Source organism: Hakea prostrata, chromosome 4 (genome assembly GCF_041222555.1).
Source record: "Hakea prostrata isolate BN-2017 chromosome 4, UWA_Hpros_2, whole genome shotgun sequence".
Taxonomy (NCBI): domain Eukaryota; kingdom Viridiplantae; phylum Streptophyta; class Magnoliopsida; order Proteales; family Proteaceae; genus Hakea; species Hakea prostrata.
The window spans coordinates 52946048-52967777 of NC_142603.1; the positions used below are offsets into that span (position 1 = coordinate 52946048).

At 37.2% G+C, this 21730-nt stretch overlaps 3 protein-coding genes and 1 pseudogene across 3 annotated transcripts; 2 read left to right on the forward strand and 2 right to left on the reverse strand.

Moving 5' to 3' along the window:
- The first annotated feature begins 5215 nt into the window (after nt 1-5215).
- LOC149019562 (GATA transcription factor 16-like) lies at nt 5216-7174 on the forward strand. The gene is made up of 3 exons (XM_089151056.1): nt 5216-5669; nt 5764-5913; nt 6029-7174. Exons 1-3 carry the CDS (start codon nt 5652-5654, stop codon nt 6311-6313), a joined length of 453 nt encoding a protein of 150 aa, XP_089007182.1. The 5' UTR covers nt 5216-5651; the 3' UTR covers nt 6314-7174.
- A 2503-nt stretch (nt 7175-9677) lies between these two features.
- LOC149019563 (GATA transcription factor-like protein) lies at nt 9678-10246 on the forward strand. Its single transcript, XM_089154108.1, has one exon. It carries the CDS (start codon nt 9734-9736, stop codon nt 10244-10246), a length of 513 nt encoding a protein of 170 aa, XP_089010234.1. The 5' UTR covers nt 9678-9733.
- Nucleotides 10247-16791: 6545 nt separating this feature from the next.
- On the reverse strand, nt 16792-17973 carry LOC149019564 (uncharacterized). The gene has a single exon (XM_089151057.1). The coding sequence runs from the start codon at nt 17763-17765 to the stop codon at nt 17178-17180; it is 588 nt and encodes a 195-aa protein (XP_089007183.1). The 5' UTR covers nt 17766-17973; the 3' UTR covers nt 16792-17177.
- Nucleotides 17974-19541: 1568 nt separating this feature from the next.
- Nucleotides 19542-20495, reverse strand: LOC149019565 (uncharacterized; annotated as a pseudogene).
- Nucleotides 20496-21730: the final 1235 nt, after the last annotated feature.

The window sequence follows — 21730 nt, forward strand, 5'->3', positions numbered from 1 at the left end:
CTTTCTTTAATGGTGATTCGGGAGAAGAAAAAGTTTAAACAAAGAAGAAGAAGAAGAGGCAGAGGAAACCCATTAAATTATTCGAATCTATCCTTGGAGACCGAGACAGTAGAAGACCAAGCAGCTATTCTCAGATCTCTTCTCCTTTCTGCTCTGCCTCTTCAATCCTGTGCGCCTAAACCCTACCTTTTTATCTCTCCTTTCTGGAATCATCGATCACCCTTTTTTTTTCTTTTCTCTTCTACAAGACAAAACCCATACGTCTTGAGCTTTCGTTTTCAATCTACTGTCAACCAGAATATCTGCTCTGATTCATATCTTCTTCACTTATACATATCTTTACTTGATTTTTGAGAAACATAATCTTCTGAAGTGAATCTCAACAGCTTCCCAAATCCAAAGCCAAACAAAAACTTCTTCAATGTACCATCTTTTCTTCATTTTCGTCTTCTTCTTAGCTTCAACCTCAAACATTTTAATCATGATCTGTAGGATCTCAGGAGATAAACAAAGAGAAAACCATATCTTGAAGCAGTGGTTTCATGAGCAGCTAGTTGTGTCAAACGCAGCCACTCATTCATTTCTTTACGTCATTCTTATCATTGGGTGTTCTTCATACTTTATATGGCATCAAGGTCGGAACAAGTTTGAGAGGCTGCAAATGCTTCCCATGAACATGAACATGAACATATTATCTACACAGATTTCGTTCTAATCTGAATCTAAATCTTTTCGTTTTTTTCCCGTTGGATATTACATAATTGGACTGGATTGGATAGAATGAAAGTCCTAGTATTTTTTAAATCTAATCCATTCATAGTCCCAATGTCTTCTTTCCACTGACAGCTGATGCAGGTAGAATTTTCATTTGTTTTTAAAGGATATGACATTTAACTTTTGTGATTTTCCATTTTAGATTCTTTTCGGAAAAAAGAAAAAGAAAAAAAAAGAGAAAGGCATAATTTAGGTTCTAATCACGGTACGACACACAGCGAAACTTCTACATGTCGCTGGGGGGCAACACGAAATCCCCCAGCGATATGAACTTTACCTTAAGTCGGCGATACTTGACGTTATATCGCCAACAGGCGAAATTGGTAACCCAGCCGTCGAAGTTTCATCGACTTTGACGGAAGCAAAGACGAAAACAAAGCAGTAAGGTGATTTCGTGACAGTAAAGCACAAAGCTTAGGTATCAACGGAGTGTGCAAGCTGATGGTTGCAGAAGAAAATGCCTATAGTGATCTTCTCCATTTGAATCAGATGAGGTCAATTATGTGCTGGAAATTGTAATACATTTTGCAGCCATTAGCAGGGTTCATACAACAAGATGGAACGATCAGAAAAACAGAGACGGCGGGCGAGCCTTAGGGGCCATTCCAGGCTTCCAGCAACGATGCCACTTGCATATCCCAAAGTGAAGGCAAGGGAGAAGTACTTGCCAGTGGCGATGGAGGCTGTGTGGGTGCCGGTGACCATTGGAATCCCTGGGAAGGAGAGAGCATTGCAGAGAAACCGTGGAACGGTGGAAGACGGTTTGTGAATTTAGCCATAAGTGCAACGGGGGAGAGAAGTTGAATATCATAAAATGTAAAAAGCCGCTACATGAACATCTCTCTCAAGCACAGAAATGCCACAGCGAAACCCCACCTTCCTTTCTTCCTTCCTCAACTTTTTTGGTTTTTGGGGAGCTATAGAGATGGAAATCAAGAAGAAATGTAAAATAAAAGGCAGAATCAATGGATCCTCTCGATATGCTCTGAGCTTCTGAGCTCTGATTTCATTCCTCTCTCACTTAACGATGGCTCTTCCGGTCAATTTTCCGATTCCTTTTAAGGTAATCGAAAAACCATGAGACCTGAAGAAACGAGTTACAAGTAGGTTTGAAAAAATTGGGTGACGTGTCACCTATGTTGCCCGTGTCGCCAGACACTGACACGGCGACACCAGACGACATATCGGAATTTGGTTCTAATGCATACCCTCAATTCTATTTTATTCCTACAAGATGTAATGTATTCGAGGTGTTCATAAGTTGGCTAGATCAATTTTAATTTTAGATCATTTTCTTACTCTGAGAAATAATTCAGATTTTTTTTGATAATAAAGATTGAATGCAATAGAAGCATTGTTTTTAATCTCAAGATTTCCAATCACCTTGGAAACCCTTGTTGGAGCTGGAGTCTAGAACCTAGCTTTGACATGGGATGTTTTGCTTGATTTTATGGAGAATAGCCAAGCTTGTTAAAATTTATAAACTTTTATTGTGCAACTCTTATGTGTGTAAGTAATTTACCATTCATTCAAACACGGGGTTTGAAAATTTGGATTAGATTCAATTCAACTTAATCCCACATGGAATTGATCTAGCATGGAAATTGGAGGGTTTTTTTTCTGGGTTCTATCAGTTGGGGATAGGATTTGGACTGGATTTCACCTAACCTTTTCGAGCAACAATACCTAATTGCATTATAATTCTAAATTATTTGTCAAAACAAATATAAAAAAATAATGAAAATTTATCCTTACATTTGAACTCTTTCAATTCAACACTTCATTTAAAAAAGAGATGTTTAAAATTTAAAGCAAATTGCACTGGCACCCCAAAATGGAGGCCTTAAAGCACATACACCCCTCTTTATGTTTAAAAAACACAGAGACCCCAAAATTGGATTTTTGTTGGATATATTTATCAAATTTATCAATGAAAACAGTTAAATCACTGTTTATTTTAAAAAATATCCTATAATAAACAGTGTCCGAAAGGTTTTTAGTGATAAATTGGACAAATATATCAAACAAAATCCAATTTTGGGGTCTCTGTGTTTTTTAACATAAAGTGGGGTGTCAGTGCTTTAAGACCTCAATATTGAGGTACCAGTGCAATTTACTCTAAATTTTCAGATCAATTGTAAGATTATAAGAATATTTCTTTTATTTTATACTTGTTTTTCTACTATAAAAGTTAAATTAAAAGGTTTTTTTGAATATTTTTCAAATAGTAAATATATGAAGACAGAGAAGCAACAGATGTAAAAAAAAAAAGGAAGAAAAAAGTGTAGATAGAAAAGTACAAAGAGAATGTAGATAGAGGAAGACTCATCTTTGAAGTTTTGATAATGTTGGAAAAAATAGGAAATAATTAATTTGAAAAAAAAGAGAAAATAGTAAGTTTGAAATAGTTTGATTTGTTTCGGATCGATTAAACAAAATTTGAGGATTCTAATTTATAATGAATGCATGTTATACAACTAGAGGTGTGGATTGAAATTTTTTTATAATCCATGTGAGTAGAGAATCTAAATTTACATTTCGATGAAATTGATCTTGCATGGAAATTGGAGGGTTCTTCTACCAGTTGGGGATGAGGATTTAGACTAAATTTCCTTGCTACTTGTAGTTCTAAATTATCCATTAAAATAAATATTAAAAAAAATAAAAATCATGAATATAAATGAGAACAAAACATGTGCTACATCCATATGTGAAGAGAAAAAACTTTTACCATGCATGGAGAAATATCAAGTGGAACCTATACGAATGTGGACTAGGGTTAGGGTTTAGTTATGGTTGTCCGATGATGCGTCTATAAATTGATCAATCTTTGGATTCTTGCAAAACAACGATAGATATGAGCCAATTCTGTGGTTGAGAAGCCACATTCGAAGGCTAAGTAAATCAATGAATCATCACAGAACTCTGGCTAGTTGTAGAGCTTATTAAAAATGATAATGGAGAGAAACGATTCATATACCTTTGTCTTGTGTAATCTTTTAGTTTATATAGAGTTTACCTCTTACTCTCGACTGTTGAATTCACTCATGACTTTCCTTCATTGCCATTTGATCGTAGGGTTTACCTTCTCAATTGGAGTTAGTTATAGTTTTCATATAAAACACGATCGACTAGCCTGAATTATCGGGATCATGTCTTTTTCTATAATCGTTGGGTTTCTTTATGCTTACACTAGCTCTCAACTCAGCTCTTGAATCGGTTCTTACCGAACTAATGAAACCGACTGTGGATCGTTCAATTCATTATTATTTTTTACTTAACACCTGGTTACACAAGCAATCTAATAATGAAATTTGGGATCCTTTTCTCAGAATTGGGATAAGTGTTTCCTTCAAAGACAGACCCCTAAGGCTGCGTTTTGTTTGCTGAAATAAAAGTAGGGTGGAAAAAAAAAGGGTGGAAAAATTATTAAAAAAACAATTTTTTTACTTTTCCTTTTAAATCCTAAAAGTATAGTTTGTTTGATTGCTTAGGGTAGAAAAGTTAGAGAAATTTGTCTAGAAATTTATCCAGTGAGGTGGCAAGTAACTTTTTCATCCCATACATTTTTAAACTCTACAAAATATGTGAGACTTTGTGGAAAAGTAAAAAGTGTGACCCATAATTAATATTTTTTCACAAAATTCATTTATTTTCTTTTCTTTTTCCCTCACCCCACTACACCTGGAGTACACATTTTTTTTTCCTACCCTTTTTTCCCACCCCACCTCTGCAAACAAACACAGCCTTAGTGAGACTCACTCTTAATGTATAAATAAATTAAAAATATGGGGAAAGCACAGAGGATCCTAATCCTCCTCTCCATTGACTTGAGGAAATTTATCTAATGGATTATCTATTTTCTTATGGATGCATGATATGTTTCCCAACATTACATCAAACGGTTGAAATCCATTTATAAGTCATATAAAAGAATTGTGATTAAATTATAAAGAAAAATATTGTAATTTATAAATGAACTTCAACCCTTTAATGTAATATTAACAAAAATATCACATATATACAAAGAAATGGATGAAAATACACCAAATATTAACCTCTTGACTTAATACGCAAGACAAGTTTCTTGACACACAAACAACAAAGTTCCAGTTTTTGAACCCATTCCATATCGGAGAAGATAAATAAATAAATGGAAGTAGAAAGAAATTAAAAAAACACGTGGTGAAATTAGGGCTTCAAAACGGCAAATCTCTGATACCCTGAACGTTGTGGCGCGCTCTGGCTCTTTCGTTTGGCGGGTGTTTTAGATTCCAGGGATTCGCTCGTAGATCAAAACGTTTGGAATCGAAAGGGGGTAATATCGTCATTTTTCATAAATAGGGCTAGGGTTTCGTGTCTCTATGGTCAGAAAAGAGTTTGTGTCGGTTCGGTTGTTATCATCTCTCACTCATCAACTCTGAATATATATAAATGGTGATCATTCTTTTGCGTTTTGACTCTGTCACTGTGCATGTTGATTCCATCTTTTTTTACTTGCCAAATTCCTTTTAAAGCTCTTCATAGCGGCAACCCATTAGCCGTTGGAGCAGACCGATCACAATCCATCTTCTCATCTTCTCTCCTCTTCTCTCTCTTTTGCAGAGGAGATCTGATCCAGTTATCAAGCTCTCCACTGTTCCTCTGTTTCTCCTCTCTTCTATTGTTCTTCAAGCTTGGTTTTGTATCGGATCTGCTTCACTTACCCTGATAGATCATTGCTACTTCCTCTCTCCGTTCAGCTAATGATTAGGGTTTTTCAGGCTGCTTCTGTAGTTTGAAAACCCAACTCAGTTACGCCTCCTCACTTCGTTTCCTCTGTTTCACCCTACCTCTTTTCTCAGGTTCATTTTGGGTTTTGGGTTGAAGTACCATTGATGATGGATCTAGCAAAAGTGAGTGATCATGATCTCTTCCTCCCACACTTGCTATGATTACTTCTGGTTCTTATATCTAACTCTTTATCATTTTTTTTTTCGTTGGTTTCAGATACATGGATCAGAGTCTGAGGAGATGAATAGCAAATCCTCTGACGCGATTTCTTCGGAAGAAGTCCAGACTAATGATCCCAAGAAGAGCTGCACCGATTGCAGAACTACGAAAACCCCCTTGTGGAGAGGCGGTCCTGCTGGGCCTAAGGTGATCTCGAAACCCCAATATTCTTTTCTTTGTTTTCTGATTTTCTGATCCTGCTAGTCAGAGTTTTCAGGGGTGTTGTTTTTTTACCTTGATCACTTGGGTTTTGTTTTTGCAGTCGCTCTGCAATGCTTGTGGGATCAGATACAGAAAGAAGAGAAGGGCTCTTCTTGGTCTGAGCAAAGGAGTACAGGAGAAGAAGAAAGATGGAAAGAGTAACCCAAACAACAACAACAACAACAAAAACAAAAAACATGGTGTCTCGCTGAAGGTGAGATTATTAGATATGAATAGGCAGACGTTTCTGGATAGATCAGCCATGACGAAGCAGATGAAATTGGGAGAGGAAGAACAGGCGGCTGTTCTACTAATGGCTCTGTCTTGTGGTTCTGTCTATGCCTAAGCAATCCTTTGGATATTCTCTCTGTTTTTTTCATTTTGGGGAATTTATTTCTTGAAGTTTGGTGATCCCTGTAAACCCATTTAGTTTCATCGTTTTTTTGGTTGGGGTTTCAGGGATTATAGGCGTAAAGAAGAAATTGATGTTAGGTAGGAGAGAGGGAAGAAGAGTATATACTAGTTGAATCGAATAGTTTAAGATGTATGATTTGCAGATCATGGTTTTTCCTAACATGGATTAAAACCTGTACTCTTTTGTCTGAATCTTTTATTTTTCTTACATCATGCTTGAGATCACAATAAATATTAGTGTTGCGATCTGGGATTTGAAACTCCAAACGCTTTAAAGAGCTCTTTTGGTTTCATGTTTCTTGAAAGCTGATGGCGTACCAGCAAATCCGACAAAATGTGTGCTTATGTGTTTGTCTTTTTCTGGTAGCATAACGATATGGTGAGGAGATTCCACTTTACAGTCTTTAAAATGACTTCTTAGTTTTATAAACTTCGAATCACAGATCGCTTAGAAAATTTGAATGGTCCACACTCCACAAGAACAAGGTTTAAAGTATCTCTGATTATTGTATGGTCAGGTGATTATAAGGTGGTATCATGCATCAAACGTTATATCGAATTTGTCAAAGTGTTTTAGTGGAATTCAATAGAAAAACAACTATTGGTCCTTAATCTGATTTCACCTCCAACATAAGATAATAGTTTTTGGTAACCCTTAGGGTTTAAGTATTATATGATAAATGTTGTACACCTTTCATGTAAAACCTGTTTCTGAAACATGGCATTTTCAACATATTGCTAAGTTGGGCATGTCTCTGTTCTACTTCTGGGCTTCTGCATAGATCCTCCAATACACCATGGTCAAGGTTTCCTTTAGTTAGTTGTCTTAAAAGGATGCTGACCTTTTGGTGTGCATTGTTCCACCAAACATGCAAGCGTTAATTGTTGAAAGCTACCAGCTATGCTAAAAGTTTCCAGTTGAATTTAGTGTGGCTCACTGTTTATTGTTCACTTTCCGGACGACATTATTGAAGCAATTGATAGAGAGAAAAAAAAAAATCATCTGTTGTGCACATCTCTCTATTGTGCACATATATACCAAACTATTTGTTTAGATTAAAAATTTACTTAAATAGTCTTGTATTTATTTGGTTTTTTCAACCAATCATTTAGTATATATGTGCACTATTGTGTACAACATTCTGTTGTGCTCTGTTGTGCACAATAGAGAATGTTTTTTTCCATTGATGGAGGCCTTTGAAAGTAATGTGGTGAAACTAGATAACCAATATTTAGTTTAGCAGATCAATTGGCTTTCTCTTCGTAGCATTGAGATTTAAACTATTCACATTTACATTTTCCCTTCTTTGTTTGAGATAGTTTCAAGGAATGCTAATAATTTAGCTCATGTCTTGTCTTGGCTGAACACAGATGGAGTTTACAATTAGTTTGTTGTTAACCAATCCCAAAATTTAATGTTATGGGCTGAAGTTTGAACCCATGACTTTCTTGAACTTCCTTCATTTATATAGGAGGCTATCACCATTGTGCTAGAAATACATTTATAAAGGAAAAGTACATCACATCTAGGTCGTTTAGACACCTATTTTAATTCCGAGTCTCTTTAGTTGAGTCAAGATTGATTTGACCCTAATTAGGGCTTGAAATCCAACTATCTTTGCCAAGCATTTATCTAATATTTAAACAGGGATTAAGATCTTCTCTTATATTAGCTTTCATTTTTGTTCTAAAGCACAATCTTAATTTCTCTAATCAAGTTTTGGTTCTTGTGTCTTGGATAAAGTAGTGTAATGGACACATAGAAATAGAAGGATACATCAAACAATGACACGTGGGTTGTTGCCTGATAGGCCTAGTTTTTTTAGGGCTATATGGTTTCATGAGTTTAAAGATTTCAAATATATACAGTTATAATTCACAAAATTAACTATCTAGTTAACCTGAATATGTGAATTTATCCCAAAAAATTATTTGGTCGACATAAACTTTGCGAATGCGCAAATGTTTAATGCTTTTATAGTAGAAAATGAAATCTTTGAATATCATCCCATACCTATAAATCTACATATTTACATTTTTAGTGTAAAAAGATAAATTTCTAGATTTTATATATCCAGGGATTTTTACAACCAAACGGATATAAATTTCGCATTCATGAATCTAGAGAGTTCAAATCTCTGGATTGATGTAACCAAACATGCCCTTAACATGATAGCTAGATTTGTATAAATTTAGCATGAAACAGGTTAAAGGACTAGACTCCATTTCATCAACTTTGGTGTGTTTGACGCAGTGAGCATAGACCCCAAAATTATTTTTTTGGGTTTTGATGCCCAAAATTATTTTTTTGGTCAAAACCCAAAAAATTTAATACCCATGTAGTTGGATGGTTTAGTCGCATTCCCTTTCATTGCAATTGTGACGTCCCTCAACTAGGGATCCTCCTTCAAACCACAAGTATTGTTCTCCAAACAATTTTGATATTCTCTATCCCTTTCTGTAATGTATTTTAATCGCATGGAACTAATTGAATGCCAGCAAGAACAAAATTTGATCAGGGTTCTATTAGAAGAACCTAAACCCCAACCTGACTTTGACTCTAGGAACTGTGCTCATCTCAACGATGCCTACAGAGCCGAAGAATATGTACTGGAAATCTCCAGAAACCTTGGGGTCCTCTTCCATCTTCGAGAATGTAAGAGAAACCAGTAAAGAAATAAAGCGGTGGTGACAAGAAAACACAAAGACAGCATCACTAATAAGTGTCAAAAATGAACTAGAAGCTTCTGCCACGCATTAATCAAACAACATCGCCACTTGGCAAAAACGGGTAGTTTCCTGTTTCGTGATTCATCCACTCCCCTGCATTTTGTATTCGTATTCGTCTTCGTCTTCGTCTTCATCTTCTACCTCTTCTACCTCATTATTTTTCACAGCAGAGCAGAAGTATGGAATCAAGATTCATAGAAGCAACGATGAAGTCCAGTGCGCTTGTCTCTGCCTTGGCACGCAGGGGCATCTCACAATGGATTCGTCCGTCGAGTTCATTGAGTGGAACTCGAGATCCTGCAACCAACTTAGATGACACTGAAGTAGTACTCTGTTCTTTCTCTCTTTACTTTCTTTCTTTCTTGTTTGCAATCTTTTAATTTGTATGATAAGCATATCATAATGGCAGGGATTGGACCCAGAAGAGGTTGGAAAACGAATTGCCTCTGAAACTCGAGATCCCACAAGTGACACTGAAGTAGTACTCTGTTCTTTGTCTCTTAACTTTCTTTCTTGTTTGCAATCTTTGATTTGTATGATAAGCAGATCATAATGGCAGGGATTGGACGCAGAAGAGGTTCGAAAACGAATTGAATCTGACGAAAAAGAAAAAGAGAGACAGATGGAAGAGAAAAGCAGAAAAGGCAAGGAAGAAAACGCACCATTTTCTTATGGAAAATTGCCTTACGTGCCGAAGACGACGTTGGAGAGTGAACCTGTGAGTTCTCCGGCGGAACCCAGTTTCCAACAGAAGCGGCGCAACCATAGCGCTGCCCAGGACGTGAGCTGTGTGGGCGTTGATGGGTCGCCTCTGCCAAAGGGTGTTAATGGTGATGAGGAGGAAGAGATGGTCGATTATTATAAGCATCATAAGGCATCACCCTTGTCGGAAATTGAATTTGCAGACACAAGGAAGCCCATCACACGCGCCACCGATGGGACCGCCGACTACGGCGGTGACCCGGATGTGATTGGGTGGAAGGAAGAGCAGCTGGAAAGCGCGGAGGAGACTATGGAGAGAGCTACGAGGATCTGGAAGCAGAACGCCATGAGAGATGATCCAGATTCTCCCCAGTCGAGGGCTCTCCGAGCTATGCTGGGTCAACTCAGCTTTGAAAAATCGGATACTATTTAATCCGCCCTTTTTCTCTTTAGTTTCCAGGTGAGCTTCAATCTTGAAGGAAGGAGAGAATATGGATTTGGGTTCTTTGGAATTTCATCAAACTTGTACATACATACATAATAATAAGTTTTGCTTGCTCTTGCCAAAAAGAAAAAAAAAAGTGTTGCTTTTCTTTCTCCAGATCGGCTTGTACTTGTAATTGTAGTTTGATGTATCTGGAATTGAAACAGGGTGAATTAAAATTATAATTATATTAAAAAGTTTTAAGTTTTCTTAAAAATAATTGTTGTGAAATAACTAAAGGGTAATCTTGACACATCTTTATTTCCAAGTGGTACCTTACCATTTGGAGTCGAATCCCATATTTTTGTTCTTTATTCCCAAGAAAGAAGGTGCTTGCAATGTTTCGGAGTTAATATCCATTAGTCCTTGCAATGTGAGTTATAAAATTATTGTTAAAATCTTAGCAATGCGTTTGAAGTCATAGATAATATCTTTTTGGCTCATGATTTTTTTTTACTTTATGGGTAAAATTTGAGGTAAGGTGGGTTACGTTGCACTTAAGCTTGATATGTTTAAAGCGTATTACAGAGCGGAATGTGGCATCATCATCAAATTGTTCTAGTTCTTAGGTTTTAAATCACATTGGTGCCATTTAATATACTCTATCATTTCTTCAGCCTCTTTTTTCATTAAGGTTAATGGGTTTTCATATTTATGTTTCTATGAAACACAAGGATTAAGACTGGGTTGTTCTTTCAGCCTTTACCTCTTTCTGATTGTAATGGAAGTGTTTCTTGCCTCTTAAACGAGTATTGTTTTCTAGAATTTGTTTCAAGGTATTTGCATTGGGAGGAATTCTCCATAAATTTCTTACATTTTCTTTGAAGATGATACCTTCATATTCTGTAGAACTAAGATGGAGGACATAATGACCATTAAAACAATGCTGGAATTGTTCTCGGACCTAGCAGAACAAGAAATTAACTTTGAAAAAATTGGAATTTTCTTTAGTTGAAATATACAACACTCCATTCGATGTCAAATTTAGGAACTACTAGGAGTTCCAGAAATACAGAAAGAGGCCACCTATCTTAGGACCCATCTGTTTAGGGGACAAAAAAACTCACAGCTTTAAATTTATTCTGAATTGAATGAAGTGAAAGATGGCAACATGGAAAACATACAACTTGTCGTGTGCTGGAAGGGAAATTCTTAAGATCAACTCTTCAATCGGATGCCCTTATATCAAATGCAATGCTTTCAAATTCCCAAAAGCACATGGAAGAAAATAGACTCAATGTCATAGATTTTGGCTTAGGAACACTGACAAGACTAGATCTATGTTTCTAATCTCATGGTATAAATGTTGTATCCCAAATAGTCTGAGCGGGTTAGAATTTTAGACAATAGAAAATTATATCATAAGCCTTCTGTTAAAACAAGGTTGGCGGATGATAACAAATCCTAATGTCTTATGGGTGCAAGTCTTACATGCCCAATATTTCAATGGAATTTCACCATTTCATTCCAAGGTGATGAAAAAGAAATGTTTTGTGATTTGGAATAGTATTACGAGCATCCTACCCACGCTTAAGACATTGGTGATAAGAAGAGGTTGAAATGGACAAAGAACTTCATTTTGGTTTGATCCATGGACATCTTCTCTTGAAAGTAGAATAACTCAACACCAAGACTTTTCCATCTGGCTAAGGAACGCCACTGTGGCTCAAGTAGCAGGAGACCTTGAAGCACTTAAAAGGGAGTTATCCAATACCTCTGATGCCCCCCCCCCCCCCACTCTATTTCCTTCCCAGCCTATTTCTCTTTCTGACGACTTTGACTCATGGGTGTCTACTCTTTCATCAACAGGCAGCTTTTCAACTAAATTAGCAACCCTAGCCTTGTTAAGAAGAAGGTTCCCAACTCAGTGAAATGAACTTTTTAAGTGGTGGGGAGTTCGTTGGAAACTTCCTAACCATTTGAAATTCAAAGTATTCCTCTGGCGTTTATTGAATGCAAGTCTTCCACTTCGAGATACCCTAAACCGGTGGACACAATAGTCAAAGGTATGTCTATTTTGTAACCAGGAGAGAGAGACTGCATGGCACGTCTTTATTTCTTGCAGCTGGGCAAAGAGAAAATGCAGTTGGATTGCAAAAGGAACATTGACATTTTCAATCACTCTTACATCTTTGCAATGCAATCACTTCCGATTGTCAACTAGATAAGCAGACTAAAAATTGATTTCTTTATTTATATACAATAACTTGTTACTTTATATGGAAAGAGAGAAATGTTGTATTTTTCAAAAAAACTCAACGATGACCCAATAATATCCTAAGACTAGTTTCAAGGTGGATAATGGATCTATTACTCCTACCATCAATAGATGACCTTGTAGATCCACATGAGAAACTGCTAGAAGACTATACTCAATATAAAACTAACCTTTGTATATCCAATAGTAATTCTTCTATGTTGCTTTGTACAAGATATTTAACAAACGGATAGAAAGTGCACGCTGGGGCATGGGTAGCTATAGACATAGTCATATTTAATATCTTAGTTATGGAAGCATAGCAATTGCAAACGAAGTCGAAACGATTTTGGTGGCAATCCAAACAGGATTGAATAAAGCAAGACAATTGGGATTAAAAATCAAGACCATTTGGTGCAATAGGGCCAGCATTTTGATTTTTTTACCTAGACATAAGAAACCATAGTTAATCTTATTAATATTTTAACTATGGTTGTGGAGGCAACAAAACATGTTAATTACTCCGGGTTTCAATCTAACATGCTTCAGGAGAAATTTGCTAGTATAGCTAAAGTAGCATCTAATAGTAGTCTTATCTGTATGGAATCACAAACTCCCATATGTCTAAGCTTAAGCTTTTGTCTTTTATCATAAAAAAAAGCTTAGCTTGCGTTTGTTTGCAAAGTGGGAAAAAAAAAAACATATGTGGGTCCTATGTGTAGTGGGGTGAGGGAGAAGGAAAGGAAAGGGTTTTGTGAAAAAGTGATAGGGGCGGGTTCCACTTTTTACTTTTCCCAACTTTCTCACAAAGTCACATCAAATATGTGGAGTTTTAAAATAGCATGGGGTGGGAAAGTTGGAAATTTGTCTCCCACTTTTACCCCCAACCAACCAAACAATCTACTATTTTGGGATTTAATAGAAAAGTAAAAAATCTACATTTTTTTCAAGAATTTTCCACCCATTTTTTCCCACCCCACCTTTATTCCAGCAAACAAACGCAGCCTCAAGAAATAATACTTTGGGGGTGTGAGATTTTCTGCAAATAGAAGAATATTTTTTCTTTTGGTGAGCTGGGTTTCGTACTTTGCTCGTGTTGTTCTTCGTTCGTAATTCCTAAAAGTAAACCTTGCATTTGGATTGTAATGTAATTTTCTAACATTCAATGAAATTCGCAGATGATTTTCATGTGAGATTGAATAATTGAATAGGTGGACCAGTGTTATGGCCTTTACTATGTGGCGAACAAGGTATCTGTTTGCATGTTTATTGACATCTACACGTGAACCTTTGGTTTAATGTCTTCTGCGTTCTTTAAATAATGACAACCTGGTTTTGCTGGAACCAAGTTATGTCTAAATTTTATTCAACGTCCACTCAAAACCGGCCTGAGCTGATCGTACACAGGAAAATGCCTGAACCTGGATCCCAGGACTGATGATCTAGACTATTGCTGATCAAACAGATTGGGGTTCCAATTCCAGGTTTTTAGATCTTGGTTCTGATATCAGTTGTAATTTCCATCTTAATTGGATAGCTCAAAAACCAGGGAGACACCATGCTGATGGTTTTGAGTTTAAGCAAGCATAATTACTAGTTGATTAGACAGTAGCGTCAATGGTGGGTTAGTAGAATGGCTAAGAACTTACTTCTCAATTGAGTGGTCGTGGGTTTAATCCTTGCTAGCGGCAATACGTAATATTTTCATCTCCAATTTCCCTATATATAAAAGGCGTTATTATACAGAAAAAAAAAAAAAGTGAAACTATTGAACCATACTAGTAGAAATGTTCACTTGAAATCACTGACAATACCTAACATGGTAGGCGCCACCTTTTTATTAATATTTAGGTTTTTTTTAAGAAAGAAAATTTTATGGAAAAGACAATAGATGGAAAAATCATTGTGCTTTGTATGAAATACAGCATTTGCCCACTTTGGTGTTAAATCCTGATCTCACCCGTGACATGGGTGGAGCTACACTAGGGTCTAGGGTAGGAGGCCATGTCTCGACTCCCTCCATTTTTTAAATTTCTCATTTAGTCTTGTTTTCATATGCGAAATATAAATCAATACTTTCCCTCTCCAAGTTTTGAAATTTCCCCATTCCCTTCTCAAAATTTTCAAAATTTTCCTCTTCCATGTGTGAAATATCAGCACTTGCCTCCCACCGCCTCCCCTTTCCCAAAATTTTGAAACTTCTCCCATTCCCTTCTTGAAATTTTGAAAAATTTCCTTTGGTCCTCTATCCATGTGTGGAACATCAATACTTGAAACTCCCGATTGGAGAAAAATTTTAATGATAAAAGATAATGAGTAGAAAATTTGTTGTGTTCTATACGAAATATTACTATTTGATCCCTCTTAATGTTAAATCTTGGCTCCATCCCTATTTCCTAAGGTTATTCATAACAAGGTTAAAGTGAAAGCAGCCAAATTTTTGTGTGGACAGAGACTGAAGCAATCCGAATGAGGCTGAGAATCTTCAGTATACAGGTGGGCTATACCTGATACCTAATTCGGGAAATGGATTTATTTACCAATCTTTTACCATGTAGATAAGAGTGATATAACAAAAACGTGCAATAATTTTTTAGAATTAGTAGCTTTATATTAAGAGATGGGGGCTATGCTAATACAGGATTGGTAGAGTGGTAAAGATCTATACTTTTCAATGGAAAGGTTGTGGGTTTAATCCTTACAGACAACGTCTCTTTCCCTGAGAATGTAATCAAGGTGCGCACAAGTTGACCCGAATGAACCTCAACTTCCAAAAAAAAAGAGGTAAGGGCTATTAAGTATTTGGAAGGAAGAATCAAATCCATGATTAATTCGATCATTACCAACTCTACATGAGAGAAGTATTCTCCATCCTCCATCTCAGCTGATGAGAGAAGTATTCTTTATCTAAACGAGTGACTCTCCAATGCTCATGCTAGAACCAATTAAAAACAATCATGATTCTTCAAAAACCAATCAGGAACTAGTTACGAAGGACCAATTAAAAACAACAATGATTCTTCAAAAATCAATCATATGAATCCAGTCATACGGGAATTAATTACGATTGATTCTTGAAGCGTGTATGTTGACATATAAAAACATCATTCGACTTCAACATCAGCAAGGGAGTCATTTTCGAGTTTGGATCATCTCCCCCGACAGGAAACACAGATGCCTATTAACCATAAATTACAGGGAACAGAGGATTAGGATGATAGTTTTTTTTTTAATCTTTTACTTATGGAGCTCCACATAAAGTCAGTTTATTTTTACGTGTGGGTTCCTTTAGTAGAACCTAAACTAATGTTAGATTTCTTTAATGCAATATATTATGTGTGTTCCAAATAGACTGACACTATTAATCATTATTAAATATATTAAACTTTTAAACATGAAATGGACAAAATACCCTTCAAATTATTTAATACACCATATTAATATATAATTAAAAAAAAATGACAATTGATCATTTAAGTGAAGCAAATTTTAGTCGTCAAAGTTGAAATTTGAATATATTTAAAGGCAATTAACAATATTAGTCTAGTTAATATATTGCACTAGTGGACCCAGAAAATTACTATAGTCATGCACATTGTCAATGTGAAATTTCCATCCAACGGCCAGAAACGTGTTTAGAAAACCCAACAATAATTTGTGGTCCACTAAGAAAACTCACACATACCTAAAAAAAAAAACTCTAAAATAAAATCAAACCTCGTGACCTTAATTGCACCCACCACGCTACGTGTTCCTATTGTATAGTTATGACAGAATTACTATCATTGTAACTTACTTTACTTTTCATGGTGGAAATTATTATTATAACTTACAGTAAGTTGTTGGTTTCGGTGTTCACATTAATTTGCAAACTAATAAATGCACTTGATTCTAACAGCATTACTCATTTTCTAAAGTTACACTTCTCAAAAAGGAAGAATGAATTTATCACTTTTAATGGATTTGTCTGAAATCTCAATCACATGCATTATCGAAGGGAATCAAAATCCGTTAAACCAATAGAAGAAATCTTTACTACTGCTCTTCACCAGCAGCAATCTACAGAAGCAGCTAGCCGGAGCCGGAAAAGGGAAAAGTAGGGTGGTCGGTGGATCGGATTCTGAAAGGCCATTCCAGAATTCCCAAGCTTCTCTTTTCTGATCAAAAGATTAACTCAACACCAACTTTCCACCACACTACCCATCTGAAGAAAAAGTTGCAGGAAAAAAAGAAGAAGAAGAAAGGGGACAAAGTGAACCACTTCTACTGTCTTCCACAAAATCAACATTTAACGAACTAAAAGAGTGAAGAGATTTCTTGGATTATTTCTCTTATATCCGCAACAAGAATCGTTAAAATTAACTTATTTCTAATCACATTAATGAGAAACAAAAGGAAAATAAAAACAACAATTTTACCAGGAAATTACAGATCATTCTACAGTTCCAACTAGAATGAGAGCAGAATAGTGATTCCAGAAAATGATAGCAGAGTACAGGAGTTCAGTGGGATACAGAGTTGCAGACCTTTCATTCCAGAAACCCTTCTTGTCATCTTCTTTCTTGTCGTCGTGCTTGAAGCACCATCGGTGGAGAAAAGCATTTTAAGCTCTCTTTTCTCTCTTCTAATTGACTGATTTGCAGATCTGTAACATCTAAGAGTAATTATTTGTAGTGGATACTTCTAAAAGGAAAAACAGAGAAAGGAAAGAATGAGAGTCGTCGACAACACAAATGGAGCTTTCAATTGGGGGGAATTTGAGTAGCGAGCAGGTGGAGGAATATGATAGTAGAAGGGGAAGTAAGGTACGATTGGGTTCGGTGGTGGTGGCCTCGCATAATTACTCGTCGGAGGAGGGTAAACACCGCCGCCTATGACTCCATTCGGTGGCGGCGGTGGATAGTAGTAACCGGAGTTAGACTGGGAAGGAGGTGGCGGTGAGTAGTATAAATTACCGCCGGAACCTGAACTAGGCGGCGATGGTGGTGGTGGGCACAGAACACCTGACGATGAGGTCGGTGGTGGAGACGGAGGCGGAGGAGATGGAGGTGGCGGAGAGTACACCGGGGGCGAATAGTCCACTGGCGGCGGAGAGTACACTGGGTTGCAGGGGTTGTCGCAGGCGGAGCACATTGTGCATGCAACCTGATCTTTCCTTTTCACACTTTTCGCAGCCATCGCCGTCGCCGTCACTGTCACCACCGACAATTCCGTCGGTGAGATCAAGAGAAGGGCAAGAAGAGAGAGCAAGATTTGATGGGGAATCGCCATTCTTCTTTTTTCTCCTTCAAGAGAGAAATTTCCAGAGCTTCAGATGAAATTTTGCAGAATTAAACTCACAACATTCCTTTAATGGTAGCTCACACTGCATATGAATCTGCAGAGAAGAGTGAATCTGTACAGAACAGAGAGAGGGGGAAAGTGAAACGGAACAGAATGGAAAGTTAGCAGGAGAGGAGCGTATGGGTGTAAAAAAATGACGATGATGATGATGTTGCGCTCATGGGCCTAAAACTGTAGCTTTTATCGTTACCACTACACGTATACACTTTTGGCTTTTTGGGCTGGATACCACCTCATGGGCCCCACAGAGGTTTTATGGTCCCACCAAAGTATCACTCCGTTGGATTGGAATCTGAATATCCCGATAGAGATGAGCCGTATCCAGCCAATGGCGATGGGACACGTATGTGAATAGGGCTTCTTTCGGTGGATATACTAGAAATGATGGATGAGCGTCGGTCATCGTTGGGGAGCCACAGACCACACGTGTGGTGCGGAGGTGAAGTATTAAAACAGGGGACGTCCACATGTGTAAGGATGGAATCTGATTGGTTAATAGTAACGTTCGGCTTTAAACTGTCAGAAGTTTGACTTTTTGACTTTGTTTTAAGTAAGTGTAAAATTTTCCCTTCGTAGGATCAGAGGATGAGTTGTTCAACTGGTCAAGATCGGCGCTCTTGCTTTCCCATTCCCAATTCCACAGAGAGTCAAAAAAGGGACGGAGGTCGGCGGTTCACTGTGTTTGGATTTTGAAAGGAGCAACCAAACACGCCTTAAGGGGCTTTGCCTTTTAGTGACTGTTGACATGGTTAGACGATTAGGCAATCAGGCGGGCGGTGCTCCATGCCCGACCGACCCGGGAGGTCCAATGGTGATGAACAAGGAGTAATCAAACAAACACGCCTTAAGTGTAGGAATCTTTCGCTTTACTCTTTTCGGTTCTTTCCTTTTCTTGTATTGTTAATTGTTAATCATTAAGGAAAGTTTACTTTTTCTACTGTTTTCTTTTCCACAGAAAGGTTCAAGGCCACTTCAAAGTTCAAACAGACCCTAAGGGCACAAACCCCAAGATCATGATACCGAGTTTGAAATGCGCCAAGGGGGGGGTGAGGTGGAGAGTGTTGGTTCACATTTAATGCTTGGGAGAAGTGCTACTTGGGCACAATTTTTAATTCATTAAGAAAATCTCAAATATAGGAAAGAAATTTACTTGCCCGCTGTTCCCAAATCCCAACAGCCATCTCTTCCGTCAAGACACAAACTCATCGATGATATATATATTTTTTGAGGAAAATATTACCAACTGGCAAAACCACGAATGGATGGCTTGAGGTGACGGCGGCCGAGGTTGGTTTTGGGAGGCATGGGCGACTGTGAATCTTCAATTTAGGGACAGAGAGAGATTGGGACACCACAAATGCATTTTACATGCATGTAGTTTGCGGCGGCTGAGGTTTGAAGGTATACTGTATAGGGTGAAAGGAGACCATGGTGGATGATTTTCAATAGAAAAAAGGTAATTTTCATCTAGACCCCTAAGGTTTGGTCCAAGTCACTTTGAGTTTGAAGTTTGAAAAAAAGTTCTCTTTTGCATATGCCTCCCCTGTGGTTTATAGAAATAACTAATTAAGGACATATCATAATTTTAATGACCAAAATACCCTTATAGTGCAATGGTTAAGATTGTATCATATAATTTTATTCTTTTTATTTTACATTTTAAGGGTCTTTAACAATTTCAAATTTACAAAATTATGCCCGTCATTACGATATATAACAAATGATAAGAATCACCCTCACTACCACCACATAACATAACCCAAAAAATAAAGAAAGGGAAATTAGGCATTTTTTGCTTGAAAGAAGAGAAACATCGTCGTTGAAGCTCCAGAGCTCCAAGGGAACGCCGCCAACTACATTTTCCTGATTGACTGTTTCACTTACCCGGTCCACATACGAATCTGGTAGAATTTCATATATGTCTCGAATTGCATCAGTTCTTTTGATAGCCTCTGCAGTTCATTGACGTCTGCCTTCATTTTAACTTGCTCAGCTGTCGTTATTGAATCCTCAACATCTGTTTCAGACACAGTTATCTCCTTCTTCGACAGTGGCAATGGAACCGGAATGGGTGTAGGTGGAGCAGCCACAAGGTCAATTGGGTTTGGATTGGAAATAGAGGAAGTATAGTAGAAAATTGGGGATTCCCACGAGTAGCAGATTTTTTGGCATTCTGCAAATCTCTCTCATTTGGGAAATTCACCTTGGCTTTCTTACCCTTTATCTTCCTTGTTTCCCTATTATAAGCCCAAGCAGCTTCTTCCGCTGTGTTGAAGGTACCCAGCCACACCCTAACTCCTTTTCTAGGATCGTGAATTTCAGCAGCCCATTTTCTCCATGGACGTTGTCAAATCCCTTGTACTTATTCTTTCTTTGCCTCTTGCCATTCTTTTGATCAGTGCCACTCTCACTACCTGTTCGAAGAAAGTTCCAAGTGAAAAATCACACATATGAAAACACAGCCGAGCAGAACAGAGCAGAGTTAGAGAGTAGAGTACCTGAAGAAGGGGAAGGTTGCTTTGTCGGTGGTTGCTGCGGGTTGCAGCAATGGAAATCTGAGCTATTTGTGGAGTTGAGATCAGACCAGAAATCGGAAGCAGAAGCGGAATGACCTCGGTTGCGAGGGATGAGGTCATAGATAATCGCACCACTGCACATTTTCTCAATAGAACTCGGACACTCTTTGAGTGTTTTTTTTTTTTTTTTTTAATGGTAAGTAATGCAAATGGGTTTTCATTGAGTTTCAATCAAGGCATAATTTTGTAAATTTGAAATCTTAAAACCCTAACATATAAAACAAAAAGATCAAAATTATGATTATAATTTGTCTTTTCACTATAAACCGTTAGATTAAAATGGCATACATGGTATAATCTTGACCATTGCATCACAAGGGTATTTTGATCATGAAAATTATGATTTGTCCTTAATTAGTTATTTCTAAAGACTACAGGGGAGGCATATGCCAAGGAAAACTTTTTTTGGACTAAAAGTGACCTGAACCAAACCTCAGGGGGTCCATATGAAAATTACCCATAGAAAAATGTATGGACTGTGATTTCTGAGGAAGGTAATGATGTTCAGTAAGGCTACGTTTGTTTGCAAAGGTAGGGTAGAGAAAAAAAAAAAATATGTGGACTCATGTGTAGTGGGGTGAGAGAGAAGAAAAGAAAATGATAGGGTTTTGTGAAAAAATGATTGGTGGGTCTCACTTTTCATTTTTTTGAATTTTTCCACAAATTTTCACTAAATTTGTGAGATTTTAAAAAGTCTTAGGTGGGAAAGTTGGACTTGCCATTTAATCAGATCTCTTACTTTCCCACCCCAAGCAATCAAGCAATCAAACAATCTATAATTTTAAGATTTTAAAAAATCTATACTGTTTTCAAGAGTTTTCCCACTCCATCTTTATTCCAGCAAACAAACATAGCCTAATTATGAGAAGAATATGGGTTGGGAATCATATAACAAATAAGGGTATTTTAATAATTTTCTTTTGAATTTTATTGATGTATATTTGTAAAAGGAGCTGCTGAGGTGATGGGCCGCTTCTTTTTATCTCGTTCCTATGCATAATACCAAATATATGGATTTAACTGAGATTGCCCAACATTGCCCATCAACATTGCCTATCAACATTGCCTATCAGTAGATGGGAAGAGTAAAAGCTTAATCTTCAAGATGTCATTTCTATCATTAAGATGTCATTTCTATCATTGGCATGGAAATAGGGCGTTCGACAGATCATCTCTCCAACGTCTAGTTTCATTATCAATCAGTTCAGAAAACATAGTTGATTGGGCAATCTGGTGGTCTTGGGTGTTCCACTTTATACCTTGCCTTTGTTGGTAACCACTGGTCGATTCATACATCTATCTCTGGTCCTGATTCTA

Coding starts and splice junctions, on each gene's coding strand:
- LOC149019562 (XM_089151056.1), top strand. Junction 5,914..6,028: donor GCGGTCCTGCTGGGCCTAAG/GTGATCTCGAAA, acceptor TTGTTTTTGCAG/TCGCTCTGCAATGCTTGTGG.
- LOC149019563 (XM_089154108.1), top strand. CDS start 9,734: ATGGAAGAGAAAAGCAGAAAAGGCAAGGAAGAAAACGCACCATTTTCT.
- LOC149019564 (XM_089151057.1), bottom strand. CDS start 17,765: ATGGCGATTCCCCATCAAATCTTGCTCTCTCTTCTTGCCCTTCTCTTG.